The 14,645-nt window shown below is 35.3% G+C and overlaps 1 protein-coding gene across 2 annotated transcripts in view; it reads right to left on the reverse strand.

Moving 5' to 3' along the window:
• The window catches only part of LOC6038598 (E3 ubiquitin-protein ligase TRIM9), a 196,693-nt gene that overhangs the window by 47,299 nt on the left and 134,749 nt on the right, over positions 1 to 14,645 (reverse strand). The window contains exons 5-6 of one of the 2 annotated variants that reach the window (XM_038250894.1): positions 11,029 to 11,188; positions 6,904 to 6,936 (exon numbers count right to left, since the gene is read on the reverse strand). In XM_038250894.1, coding sequence (XP_038106822.1) covers positions 6,904 to 6,936; positions 11,029 to 11,188 — 193 coding nt within the window. The remainder of the gene's footprint in view (positions 1 to 6,903; positions 6,937 to 11,028; positions 11,189 to 14,645) is intronic. The other variant, XM_038250895.1, reaches the window with a different exon arrangement.

The raw sequence follows: 14,645 nt of genomic DNA on the forward strand, positions 1-14,645 counted from the left end.
TTTTGAATTTGAAACTGGTTGAAAATTGTTTTTTTAATAAATTCAATGATTCTATTTTTAAGCAGAAAATTATTTATTTAGGTAAATCAATGAAAAGAAAATAATTTATTTAATTAAATCAATGCCTTGAATCATTTGGCCTACGGCCGAAATACGACCTGAGTAGAAGAAATACTGCAAATCTAATTTTTAATATTAAATATAAAAGGCAATGCTCCTACAAAACATTGTTTCCATCTCCAGAGTTTAAAAATAAATATTATGGGATTTCCATCTTTTCAAATAAAACCTTAGATTTTTGATTAAAAAAATATAACAGATAATAGTATGTCAAATTACTTATGTGTTAATAATACATAATAATTAAATATTTAAATCTGGAAGTTTTTTTTTTAAGGCCCAAAAGCAAACATTGAATGCATCCCCTTCTCACCTTATGTCAATGTCCAGCAGGGGATACACTCAATATTTATATATGCTTATCGGACCTTAGTTAAAAAAAGTTCACAATTTCCTTCTCACCAGATTCAGCGTAGGTTATGAATGTCCCAAAACCCGTGGTGAAAACTGAAAATACCATGGCTACCATGGCTGAACATTCCAGGAGGTGAAAATGTATCAACTGTGGTCCTAATCTGTCAAAGGTTCTGACTTGTCAGCTGTGCCTACAAAGAGAAAGTTCTGAAAGTTTTTTACTGTCGCAGTGCAAAAATGCAATTATTGTCGGAAGACGTGTTTTTTGTTGTTGTTTTGTTGCTGCACTGGGCACCGATAATCCTTCGTGAAGAATCCGGTCAAGAAATGAACTTCTCCACACCGAGTGCCAACCAAGCTTGCGATGCCGAACCAACCTTGAGATGATGCTTCTCCGAAAGGATTTTTGAGAAGCCACTACGAATATTCTTTTTTGTTTACTTCGGCGCAGCTCAGCCTACTGATGTTTCCCTTCCAGGATCGGCCTTTTTAGCCTGGTTCGCCGGCAGATATTCTGCAATATTGGTAAATAATCTAGTTTTGAAAACAAAAGTGCGTTTTACCTGTGCACATCTGCACCTGCAGCATTGTTAAGTGTAATGTTTGTTATCCGGCACCTATGCTGGATTTACCACCGGACAGGAAAGCTCATCCGGTACAAATATGTTTATCCAGGACTTTTTTTAAAGAAAAACATGCAATAAAAATGAGCCAATGCCGTAATGTAAACAAACCGTCTATCCTGCTCACGTCAGTTGATGCTTTCACAGGATACACTGTTTGTTTACACTTGGGCATTGACACAGTTTCATTTTTTTGCTTGACTTGCTTGTCAATTAGTAAACAAACTGCATCTATAGACGAAAACATACATCAACGTGAACAGAATGCACTATTGTTTGTAAACTGACCACAAACCTTCCACAATAATCGCCCGAGATTGAAATCACCTCCTTTTCATTACGAGACAAACATTCTACTGGTTTGTTTTTGTCTGCTGTCAGTTTGAACACCATTTCAGAATTGAAATTTACAAGTTTGAAAGTTTTAAATTTATGTTGACACAATTTTACGTTCCTTTTCAAATTACATGCTTTTTATTTTTTCAAATTTGCAATTTTTCAGAACTTTTGAGTTCATTTACATCAAATACACGCTTTACGTTGAATCTAATTTTACATGAAGGTTCTTTAAATGCAATTCATCTCTTTACATTAAGTTTCAAATTTACATTGAGCATGTTTACATCGAAAACATCGATTCAGTGTCGCGTAAATTCACACTTTTTTTTCTGTGTACTTAAGTTCTACAATCAAAAATAAGACAACAAGATCTAAGGATTTTTGCTATTCAGACTGTAGTCCCGATTCGCCCCAGATGACGGTAATTATTTCTATGTAGCCCCTTAGAGCAGTCCGCTCGAAAATTGCTATTTTCGAAGGTTAATAACTTTTTAGCAAAAAACCTAAAAAAATAAGGTGTCTTCGGGAAAGTTTTTCCAAATTTAAAGAAGATATTACAGTTGCTTTTCTCCATACAATTTGACGATTTTGCCCAAACTTGGTGGTCAGTGGTCAGAAAAAGCTCAAATTTTGGAACTTAGGCTAGTGATGCGTAAATCTTTGATTTCAGGGCTAGCCCCAAGCCCCAAGTAAGCCCAGATTTGGACCATCCTAACCAATGTAATGCTAAAACTACAAGATAAATGAGATGTTACTGAATGGAACAATGTTCAAATCTGCAGCTCAATTTTTAAATATCCAAATTTTGGATCCATAATCTACAAAACCTGAGCCCGGCAATGGACAGGCAAATTACTTAGTTTGATCAATCAATTCTTGATTCTCTATCTTACAAATTATTTCTGGGAAGAGAACACACAATCATTGATTTAAAATTTTTTTAAGGTAGTTCAATTTTAAAAAAATTGGAAAAAATTTCGGGGGGGGCTGCAGCCCGGAAGCCCCCCCCCCTGGCTACGGGCCTGTGCCAATGTGTCAACTCTTTAGAAAACCCCCGAATATCATGATATATACAATAACATATTTGTTAAAGTCTTAAGGGGCTAATCTCTAGCACATGGATAAAAGTGCTTTGAGGACCACTGGTTTGAACTTTAAAGCATTCATTTTATTTCATTTCGTTTATTGATGAACGAATCGATCATGGCAAAGAAAAAAATATCCAAAAGAACCATCGAGTTTCAAGCATGCTTGCAATTTAAAAATGCATCCATTGTACCTTTGAAGATACATAAACCCTTCACTGGAAAATTCTCACACTGCGGAAAAGCCACAAAAATCCAAGGATTACGGTTCCCCCGTGATCGAAGGAAAAACCCCCAAGACCCTTAACCGATGACGCTGACGCCCTCTTCACCAGTTTCAGCAGCAGCGCTCTTGAAGCATCAAATTCTGCTGGTTAGTCAACGACAGGAATCGACAACGAGCGTGACAAACCTCTCAACACATACTTGGCCAGTCCACGCAAACATGACCATTTCCCATCACTAAGCTCTGGCCGCAGTCTGCAGCAGCAGCATCTGCCGTGTTGAGGTTGGTCTTCGTTTCGGTGTTTACTGTACTGTCCTGTGTCCTCACTCTCCCTTCGTGACTCCTCTTCACACAAAAATGTGTCCAAAGGTGAAGAGCATCGACACGACGACGTCGACGATGGCTAATGCCAGATCTTTTTCTCTCCTGGGGTCGTGGAAAAACGTTACATGACATCAAGAGGGTGACACACATTAGCTTGGGTGGAAAAAAAATACGAACCCCCGACAATACATCGATCTGGTGGGACCAGCGAACACCATGTGGGTTCTTCAAGAGGATTGCATGAATACACCATCACCACCACAACAGCCAACCCAAGCGACACAATACAAACACCGACGTCCGGGTTTATCCTCTTCCTCTTGGTCGCCATCGCCATCCAGCCGGAACTAGAAGGAAGGACGGCGGACGGACGGTTTTGCGGAAAAGGATGAGCAAATCCCATCGGGGAAAAGGAAAATATTTTCGATGGTCCTCTGTGGTCGATTCTTAGAAAGATGAATGGATAACTGGCTAGCAGGGTGGCCAGTTTTGGGAGCTGTAACTTTTGCATTTTTTTTAATTTTTGTATTATTTGTAGTTTTTGTATTTTTTGTATTTTTTGTAATTTTTGTAATTTTTGTAATTTTTGTAATTTTTGTAATTTTTGTAATTTTTGTAATTTTTGTATTTTTTGTAATTTTTGTAATTTTTGTAATTTTTGTAATTTTTGTAATTTTTGTAATTTTTGTAATTTTTGTAATTTTTGTAATTTTTGTAATTTTTGTAATTTTTGTAATTTTTGTAATTTTTGTAATTTTTGTAATTTTTGTAATTTTTGTCTTTTTAAGATTGGAGTTCAATGTCATGAGAACTGATCGTTTACAAGAATATACAGTCCAGACTTGATTATCCTAAAGCTTCGAAAAATTTCACTTCGGATAATCGAATCACGAAAAAAAATCCTTGTCTAATTTTTTATTGTTGATTTTGATTGATTTTACGCTAAAGAGCAGTTCTCTAGGATTTCGGTCATTCGATTTTTTTTGTATTTTTTAATCCGACTGAAACTTTTTTGGTGCCTTCGGTATGCCCAAAGAAGCCATTTTGCATCATTAGTTTGTCCATATAATTTTTCATACAAATTCGGCAGCTGTCCATACAAAAATGATGTATGAAAATTCAAAAATCTGTATCTTTTGAAGGAATTTTTTGATCGATTTGGTGTCTTCGGCAAAGTTGTAGGTATGGATACGGACTACACTGGAAAAATAATACACGGTAAAAAAATTTGGTGATTTTTTATTTAACTTTTTATCACTAAAACTTGATTTACAAAAAAACACTATTTTTAAATTTTTTTATTTTTTGATATGTTTTAGAAGGCATAAAATGCCAACTTTTCAGAAATTTCCAGGTTGTGCAAAAAATCACTGACCGAGTTATGAATTTTTTAATCAATACTGATTTTTCAAAAATCGAAATTTTGGTCGTAAAATTTTCAACTTCATTTTTCGATGTAAAATCAAATTTGCAATCAAAAGTACTTTACTGAAATTTTGATAAAGTGCACCGTTTTCAAGTTATAGCCATATTTAAGTGACTTTTTGAAAATAGTCGCAGTTTTCATTTTTTAAATTAGTGCACATGTTTGCCCAGTTTTGAAAAAAATATTTTTGAAAAGCTGAGAAAATTCTCTATATTTTGCTTATTTGGACTTTGTTGATACGACCTTTAGTTGCTGAGATATTGCAATGCAAAGGTTTAAAAACAGGAAAATTGATGTTTTCTAAGTTTCACCCAAACAACCCACCATTTTCTATCGTCAATATCTCAGCAACTAATGGTCCGATTTTCAATGTTAATATATGAAACATTTGTGAAATTTTCCGATATCTTCGAAAAAATATTTTGGAATTTTCAAATCAAGACTAACATTTCACAAAGGCCAAACATTCAATATTACGCCCTTTTAAAATGTTTGTCTTGATTTGAAAATTCCAAAAATATTTTTTCGAAAAGATCGGAAAATTTCACAATTGTTTCATATATTAACATTGAAAATCGGACCATTAGTTGCTGAGATATTGACGATAGAAAATGGTGGGTTGTTTGGGTGAAACTTAGAAAACATCAATTTTCCTGTTTTTAAACCTTTGCATTGCAATATCTCAGCAACTAAAGGTCGTATCAACATAGTCCGAATAAGCAAAATATAGAGAATTTTCTCAGCTTTTCAAAAATATTTTTTTCAAAACTGGGCAAACATGTGCACTAATTTAAAAAAATGAAAAACTGCGACTATTTTCAAAAAAGTCACTTAAATATGGCTATAACTTGAAAACGGTGCACTTTATCAAAATTTCAGTAAAGTACTTTTTGATTGCAAATTTGATTTTACATCGAAAAATGAAGTTGAAAATTTTACGACCAAAATTTCGATTTTTGAAAAATCAGTATTGATTAAAATTCATAACTCGGTCAGTGATTTTTGCACAACCTGGAAATTTCTGAAAAGTTGGCATTTTATGTCTTCTAAAACATATCAAAAATAAAAAAATTAAAAATAGTGTTTTTTGTAAATCAAGTTTTAGTGATAAAAGTTAAATAAAAAATCACCAAATTTTTTTACCGTGTATTATTTTTCCAGTGTAGTCCGTATCCATACCTACAACTTTGCCGAAGACACCAAATCGATCAAAAATTCCTTCAAAAGATACAGATTTTGAATTTTCATACATCATTTTTGTATGGACAGCTGCCGAATTTGTATGGAAAATTATATGGACAAACTAATGATGCAAAATGGCTTCTTTGGGCATACCGAAGGCACCAAAAAAGTTTCAGCTGGATTAAAAAATACAAAAATTAAAATTGAAGAAAAAAGACCGATCTCGTAGAGAATTGCTCTAAAGTGATTTAAAAATTTTTAATGCAAGATGGCGCCCAAATATGGCGGTGACGAAATATTGAAAAAATGCATTTTATTATGAAATAGGCAATAAACTATTTCAATTTTGACTAAAATGGGGTCATAACATAACAAATCTGTGAAATATTAAAGACATCCTACCAGGGATTCTAAACAACTCGAAAGAATACTGTTTTGTTGACCGCTTTTCCTTAAAGATTTATCACTCATACACTCCGATTGGCTTCCGGCTCCTGACGTCAGCAACTAAAATCCAGTGACCCGTCCCACGCCGGAAGCACACGAAGTGGAGGGTTCTCCGAAAGATTAAATTTGATCAACTTGATATTTTTTTTTTGTTGCTGGAAAAACGTTGATTTTGTTGTTGTTGACGATGTTGTTAGCGTAAAAGCTCATCCAAGCATCCCGGGCAGCGGAAGCAGCGCCTGCTAAGGAGGGCCACTTGAGATTTAATCTGGGCCCAAATTGGAGCTTATTTTCCAGCTCGTTTGCTGTGATTCGCACTTACACGTACGCACACGTACAGGCAAAAGGAGACGCATGATCTGCTGATGGTGATATACGGCCGTTGTAGAGCTGATGTTGCACGTAAACGTGAGTCAGAAGACGATGGAGCGAAAGGTCGCAAGCGCTGGCGACTGAATCAAAGTGAAACGATGAGAAAATAAATCATCGCAGCCTGCTTCGGGCAAAACTCGCCGAGCTCGCTACTGGAACTGGTATTAAAAAAGAAAAAGCATATAAAAATAAGAATCGCGTGGGAGGGATAATAATGAAGAAGTGAAAAAAAGAGTAGCTCACATAAATAAATTTATTCGAATGCAAACTGAAGAACCGTGTCTGTAATATATCGAGTGAGAGATTGTGCAGTTTGAATGTGAGTAGTTTGGGTTGTGCAAAGTGTACGTGACGTTGTTCGCCATTCTATGCATTTGTTAGCATTATCTTGTCATCGTTTCTCACCTGCTGGCAGTCGTTCTTCTCCTTCCTTAGCGGCTGCATTTGAGTGGTGGGGGAGGGGAGGAAAGATAATTGCAATTTTATTTATGTGTGCAAAATCGAAGTGATACCTAAATCGTGAGCAAACGACGACGAGAGAGAGAGAATCGGAGCGAGCGGAGAAGCTCCTCGCGAAAGACTGGATTCGAATAAAATAGGACATATTTAAAAAATGCTCAGTAATTTCGTGAATTTACTTATGAATGAAAAAATAATGCCATTTTTTCAAAATATTGAAAAAGTTACAAGTTAATGCCCAAAATTAAAGAGATTCTATCCTGAACTCCAGAAATTGGAGATTGATTGATTTAAAAAATATGTTTGGTGAAGTGTCAAAAATAGTCAATCCATAGTAACTTTCGAAAAGAGACGTAGCCTTGCTCTATTGACAGTTTATGTCGTGTATGAAGGTGATAGAGTATAAAGGGTTGCTCGTTAACATCAAAGGTTACTTCATGTTCCAAATTTACTACAGAAACAGTTTATGTTTGTGTTTTAGGGGTAGTCCAAATCCGAGTACCTGTCAATTATGGAGGCAAAAGATTGTCATTTTTTGTATTTGAATGCAAATTAATGCTAGATGATTCATCGACCTACAACTTTTTTAATGTTTTGCCTGTCTGTGTGAATTGAAATTTTTACAAGTTTCAAATTATTAATCAAAGCAGGCACCTTGAAGACCTACAAACAGTAACAAAATAACGAACTTTGGTGATTTTTGATCACATAAAATTATATTTTTTAAATATTTATGCGATTTTTTTTTTAATATTTTACCCGAATCTTATTTTTTTAATTTTGTCCGGTCAAGATGCTTGATATGATTAAAAATAAAAAACTTAAAACAAAAAAAAAAACATTCAACCACCTGGACTCTAACCACTGCACAGTGATCCACAACTAAAAATGAAGTGGAAAATTTAATTTCCGCTAAGGCCGTGGCAAATATTTTTCAAAGTTTATGCGTTTTGAATTTTTATGAAATTGCAATGTACAGCACCGCAAAAAAAAATATTTTTCGCAAAAAATAAAACGTTCGTCAATATTTAGATATTTTTGAAACTGATGATGGCAAAACAACTGGACAGGTGTATAATGCATTTTAAAACACTTTTTTCATTAAAATGTTGAAAACATGCCTCGTAATTTCAATTTTAAGACATTTTTATTTTTTTCCAAAACCACCCAAAACTGATTTAAATCCTGGAATTCCTGGAAAGTTAGATTTCCTGAAACACCCTAAACATGAACAACCCTAATTCATCATCCATGCTTAGAGGGTGACGAGCGGGAATTCCCGGGAAATCGGCCATTTTTGAGCCTCTCGATTCCCGGGAAATTTGGTCGAGATTCCCGGGAATTTTCACACTTATAAATATTGAGGCATAAAATTTAAAAAAAATCTTATCAGTGATTTTTACTTAAATAAAAATTGTTTTATGGTGCCTTTTCGAAACTCAAAATTACATGCCTCCAAATTCCGAAATAACCTTTAATGAAGGAAGTTTACTTACTTTCATTGACTACCTTAAGTTTTAATTTTTGGGCTGTGACTGCTAGTTTTTCAACGGAAAATGATACGTTAAATTCTATACACAGAAGACAAACATAAAGCCATTATTAGTTACGATTCTACCACTGCTTCTTTGATTTGTAAATTCAGAAAGTGTAAAATCAAACTTGTAAAGAAATCTCAACATTTGAAATTTTTGACACGACCACTAAATTGGGAAGCCCACATTTTTCGTTAAAAAACTAGCAGTCACTGCCCAAAAATTAAAACTCAAGGTATTTAATGAAAGTAAATAAACTTCTTTCATTAAAGTTTATTTCGAAATTTGGAGGCATTTAATTTTGAGTTTCGATTTTATTTAAGTAAAACTCTGGCATTTTTTATAATGTTCAGTTCAGTTTTCCTTGTAAATGTAAATACTCCTTTTTTGCTAATTAACAGTTGAGAGCAAAAAAAAAACTACAGTCAAATGTTGATCAGGATTCTTATTTGTCTAACAGCATAATTTCGATCTTGAAAAATGATACTTAAAATATTTCTTAAGATTTATAAAAAAAATCGAATAAAAAGTTGATGTCTACCATCACCAACTACGACACAGACAAGTTCATTAAACTTAGTAAAAATCATTTAGTGAGATTTTAAAATCGAAAAAAATAATTCGGTGCAGTTTTGAGTCCCAACAAACCATTGAAATGAACTTTTCAACAAGTAATTTCACGAAGTAATTGAAACTTCGATATTAAACTGACATTGTGTTTATTAACTATGACTTGATGATAAAGAATTTATACAAATGTTGTAAATTTTATATTATTCTTTTATATTTATGTAAACAAGTCATTGATTTTGCAAAAAAAAAAAAAAAATCCAGGGAAATTGCAAAATTCAACTCTCGATTCCCAGGAAATTTAAAATCTCGAGAATCGTCACCCTCTATCCATGCTAAATGTTAAGGCTTTCAATATGCAACAACTCTTCTGAGGACACCAAAAAACTAAATCTAAACATTTTTTCGGAAAATTAATTTTGCTTAATTTTGCGATCTGCGCAATTATGCCCTGACTTTCGGAGAATATTAAAAACAAATCTAAAAGCAGATTTTGTTCGGCCAAACTGCAGTATGTATTAAACATACCAGACGCAATAACACTCCAATATGTAGGTTACATTCATTTTTTTCTGGTGCTGGAAATGCTCAATTTTTCACATCCTTAAAATAAACCAAATTTACAAAAAAAAATATATAAAAATTTGATACAAAATTTTAAAATTTTGAATGCAGAGTTTTGTAAATTGAAAAAAAAGCAAAGCAATCCACTTTAACGACCCCCGGGTCTTTTGTGGTCTCTGTTTCAAGTTTCTGCACATTCCTAGGCATCCGAAGGTTATGTGTGGTGAGTCACCCAAAACCTCTTTTACGCAAATGGACCGACGTTTTACTTCCCCATCCGATAGAAGGCCAGGAGGATAAGGCGGGAATCGAACCCGCGCCCCATAGCAACTTAGGGATCGACAGCCGAAGCCGCTAACCACCGCGCCACGAGGCCCTCCTTGTAAATTAAGTAACTATCAAAAGTGTACAATTTTCATCGAATTCAGTCTTTACATCCCGAGCAAAAGAACCCCCCGCACTTCCAAATGTAGGGTAGTGTTCTGACTGCCTGCCGATCGGGATTGTCCCCATAGCCAGCAGAAACAACGTGACGACGCTACATATTGCAATATCATCGAGTGGTTGTGCGAGCCTCCATGTTAAGGCCTTGCGCCCGTCTACTTGATTAAAATTCAAGTGCTGATGTTGTTATAAGTAGTAGCACCATCAGTAGCATAGATAATGTTATTGTAGTACAAACATACTTCATGTCGGCGTCGTCGTCGCTCGTAGGCACCAACTAATTAATTTGCTTCGTCTCCTTTTTTCGTCGCCTTTTTGCCCATATCTGACTAAGTCCTCGTCGGCTTTGTCGTTTTCCTCTGTGCCTGGGGGGTTTTGGTGTGTCCCCACCAGTCCCATGATGATGTCTCTGCCCCAACCAGCAGTGTGCCAAAAGGCATATGATTTAAATATAGCCTTCCAGTGAAACGAGCTTCCATGCTAGAAAACATACCACGAGAACATGCTGATAATGTTGGATGGCATAAATGAAGGAGGAAAAAAAGAAGAGGAAGGACCCTTTCTCGGCTCGAACGCTGGGAGCCAATTTAAGTTAACAAAAGTGGAAAAGCAATAAGATCCTTTTTAAATAAAGTTTAAACAGACCATTTCTAGCACGCCTCAGAGGAAAATGACAAAGCGAGAGAGAGAGAGGCGAATGGAGGCGTAGAACAGCGTGACTTGATTAAGGACAAACCATATTGGGTTTGCTTGTGCTTGAACGTCATTGGATAGAGAGAAAAGTCCTCTCAAATTGGGTAACAAAACGACCAGTAAATTTTGTTAAATGGTCATAAGGTACATCAAGATAATAATTAAACTTCTTTATTTTAATGGCTTCAATTTCTTTGATCATTTCAAAAATCTTCAACTCCTGCAAAAGAGATTCCCAACGGTCCCAAAACCCCGTAATACTCACGTTTCATTTGGATAAAGTTGAGATTGTCGATCGCCCGCACCACCGAAGAGTCGTCCAGCGTAAGATCGATGATCGGCGATACCCGGGGGGCGGCGTTCGTAACCTCCTGGTGCCACGTCATGTCGGTGTTTGCTACCCTGTTAATCAGCATCGAGCCGACCTGCAGCAAAATTTGAGAAAAAGGGAGAGACAGAAAATAGCACATCAGCACACGGCGTTGAAAGAACATAAAACATAAACACTTCGGAGTCGTGGCTAGGATCGAGTGTACAGAACGTGCACTCAGTTGCATAATAAATACCTCCAGTGGGGTGACCATGGGACAAAAAACAATACACCTCTCTTAACCCACTGGGCAATTCTCTACGAAATCGGTATTTTTTTATAATTTCAATTTTTGTATTTTTTAATCCGGCTGAAACTTTTGTGGCCATTTTGCATCATTAGTTTGTCCATATAATTTTCCATACAAATTTGGCAGCAAAAATCTGTATCTTTTGAAAGAAATTTTTGATCGATTGGATTTTTAAATCAAGACTAACATTTCATAAGGACCAAACATTCAATATTACTCCCTTTTGAAATGTTAGTCTTGATTTCATTTTTTTAAAGATATTGTTTTCGAAAAATCGGAAAATTTCACGAATGTTTCATATTTTAACATTGCAAATCGGACCATTAGTTGCTGAGATATCGACATTAGAAAATTGTGGGTTGTTTGGGTGAGACTTAGAAAACGTAAATTTTCCTGTTTTAAAACCATTGCATGGCAATATCTCAGCAACTAAGGGTCGTATCGACAAAATTAAAAAAAGCAAAATATAATTTTTTTTTTTTTCAATGGCTGGCAAACATGGACACTTATTAAAAAAAATCATGCGACTATTTTCAAAAAAGTAACTAAAAAATGGAAATAATTTTATCGGAATTTCACTAAAGTACTTTTTGATTGCAAATTCGATTTTACATCAAAACATTAAATTGAAACATTTTTGCGAGCAATATTTAGATTTTTTGAAACAAAATTGTATTGATTCAAAAAATCATAACTCGGTCAAAATTTGTTTGCCCATTCTGAAAATTTCTGAAAAATTGGCATATCAGGAAATAAAAAAAAAATAAAAATAGTGTTTTTTGCAAATCAAGTTTCAGTGACAAAAAGGTAAATTAAAAATCAACAACAAATTTTAACCGTGCATCATTTTTTTCAGTGTAGTCCATATCCATACCTACAACTTTGCCAAAGACACCAAATCGATCAAAAAATTCCTTCAAAACATACAGATTTTTGAATTTTCACATCATCATTTTTGTATGGACAGCTGCCAAATTTGTATGGAAAATTATAAGAACGAACTAATGATGCAAAATTGCTTCTCTGGGCATACCGAAGGCACCAAAAAAGTTTCAGTCGGATTAAAAAATACAAAAATTAAAACTAAAGAAAAAAATACCGATTCCGTAGAGAACCGCTCAATGGTGCCGTTTTATAGCAGAAAATGTGGAGAGCAAAAAAAAATGATAAGGTGACTGTAAAAACATGGAAACATTAGAAACAAGATGTAGTGTTAGGAAGTGGTAAAATAGGCCAAATAATATCAAAAACAAACACAAATTAAGCAAGATAAGTACAAATTAATATACCTGAAATAAAACAAGAAAAACATAAAACAAGAGGAGTAAAGATTTTTGTAGAACAAAAAATGCTCAAAATGACTTCCTGAGGAAAGGGAACCATATTTTTTTAAAGCAAAATTATTTAATAAAATTCATTTCTGAAATATTTCACTTAAAACATGTTTCTTCTTTTAACGCCACTAGATTTTTTTGTACATTTTTGGACCCTTTTAGACAATTGTAGAGCTTGTCAAAGGGAACATTTTTATTCATGAAAACGAATTTTGGTCAATTCTTTAAAAAGTTATGGACAAAACACGATAAAAAAAATGCTCAGTTTCAATTAATTAAGCTAGGATGAGTCAAACAAAAAAGACCACCTTTTTTATTTATTCGTAATTCAAAGTTTTCAATTTTCAAAATTTCAAATGTCTAGAAGACACCAATTCGCTACGCCGTATGTCTGAATTGATAAATCAAAAATATATTTTTTTTCATAAATACCTAAACCGAAATCACAAAAATGACTCTAAAAATGTTGTGCCCTTCAGCAAAGTTGCTCAGAATGGTATTCCCTACAGCTTTCTGAAGACACCGAAGTGCTATCTTGTCATCTTGCTACAATACAAATTCTTAACGCTCCTAAGATTTGGACCACCCTAATGTCCATCATACCAAAAGATGCCCCTATTGGCCCTGATCATTTGTCCAAAAAACACCGAAGCTCTAAATCTTGACGTTTGGCCGCTATCAATTTTATCACGCTAGATTTCGGTTTCGGATCACTGTCCAGTAGGGTGCCCAGAATATGGGACTTTTTCTCAAAACCTCGCTCCACAAACAGAATATTGTTCCTTGTGCTATTTTAGGACTCTGGACCAAGTTTGAGCAAAAACGGTCAACAACCCATTGATACTCGAAGGTAATGTTTGTATGGGAAAATTCGAAAAATGTACGGAAAACGCAATTTTCTTACGGTTTGGCCTGCACGGTGCGCTTCGAGTTTCTGCTCGAACACAGGATTCCGAAGGCTTGAATGGGGAGAGCACCCAAACCTATTTTTACTCCAAAGAGCCTTTCACTCCAGGGTTCAAACTGACGACCTTTGGATTGCGAGTCCAACCGCCGCCAGCAATGCCACCGGAGCAGGCTTGGTTGTGTGTGTTGTTTGTAAACAATATGCTTATAGCGTGGAGACGACTCCTACACTTGGAGTGACTAAACGGTCTAACATTCCTAAGATTCCCAGATTTTTTATTTGGAGTTTGACGATCAACAAAATTTAACTATATGGAAAATTATGGCAAAGGGAAATGCCAGAATAAAGTCTCATAAAAAATAACTAAACTTGTTAAAGTGGTGTGATCTGGCCTCGCAAACCTGTCCTTAAAATAAAAAAGGATTCAAAATGATGGAAATGTCTAAAACCGAATAAAAAGTGTTTCAAATTCTACTTTAGATAGCAAAATGCCAATTTAATTCTACTATTTAAAGGGGAAAATTCTGAAATAGCTGCTGTTTCAACAAAATCAGTTTGCTTTTTTGAAGCACTGAGTGTAATAGAATAAGCATGTGATTTATCATCGCAGCGACAAAACCAGCGTGTGAAAAAAAGTATCCATCGAGGGTTTACGCGTTGATTAACTTTTCGAACCAGCTTTGCCAATGACTTTTGGCTCCCTCGAGCTCAACTGGGAGGAGGAGAGTCAACTCCGCGTGGCGCCCCCTTCTTCATCGAAGGTCAGAAGGTTGATTGTGAACCCATTCCAACAATCTGACCCCTGTCTGTCGTCGGAAATGTTATAATCTAGCGGTGGCAGCAACAGCAGCATGATGTTTGTGCCCATACAAGGAAGAGGCGTTGAAAGTGCCTATCAAAGTGGAATGGACTGGACATGCTGACCGCAGCCCCAGCCCCCGACCCAGCCCAGGTTCGTGTGGGACATGTCTCAAAGACATGCGAAGTTTCACAAGGTATGTCACGAGGAGCCACGAACCCG

The sequence above is a fragment of the Culex quinquefasciatus genome, chromosome 2 (genome assembly GCF_015732765.1).
Source record: "Culex quinquefasciatus strain JHB chromosome 2, VPISU_Cqui_1.0_pri_paternal, whole genome shotgun sequence".
Classification (NCBI taxonomy): Eukaryota; Metazoa; Arthropoda; class Insecta; order Diptera; family Culicidae; genus Culex; species Culex quinquefasciatus.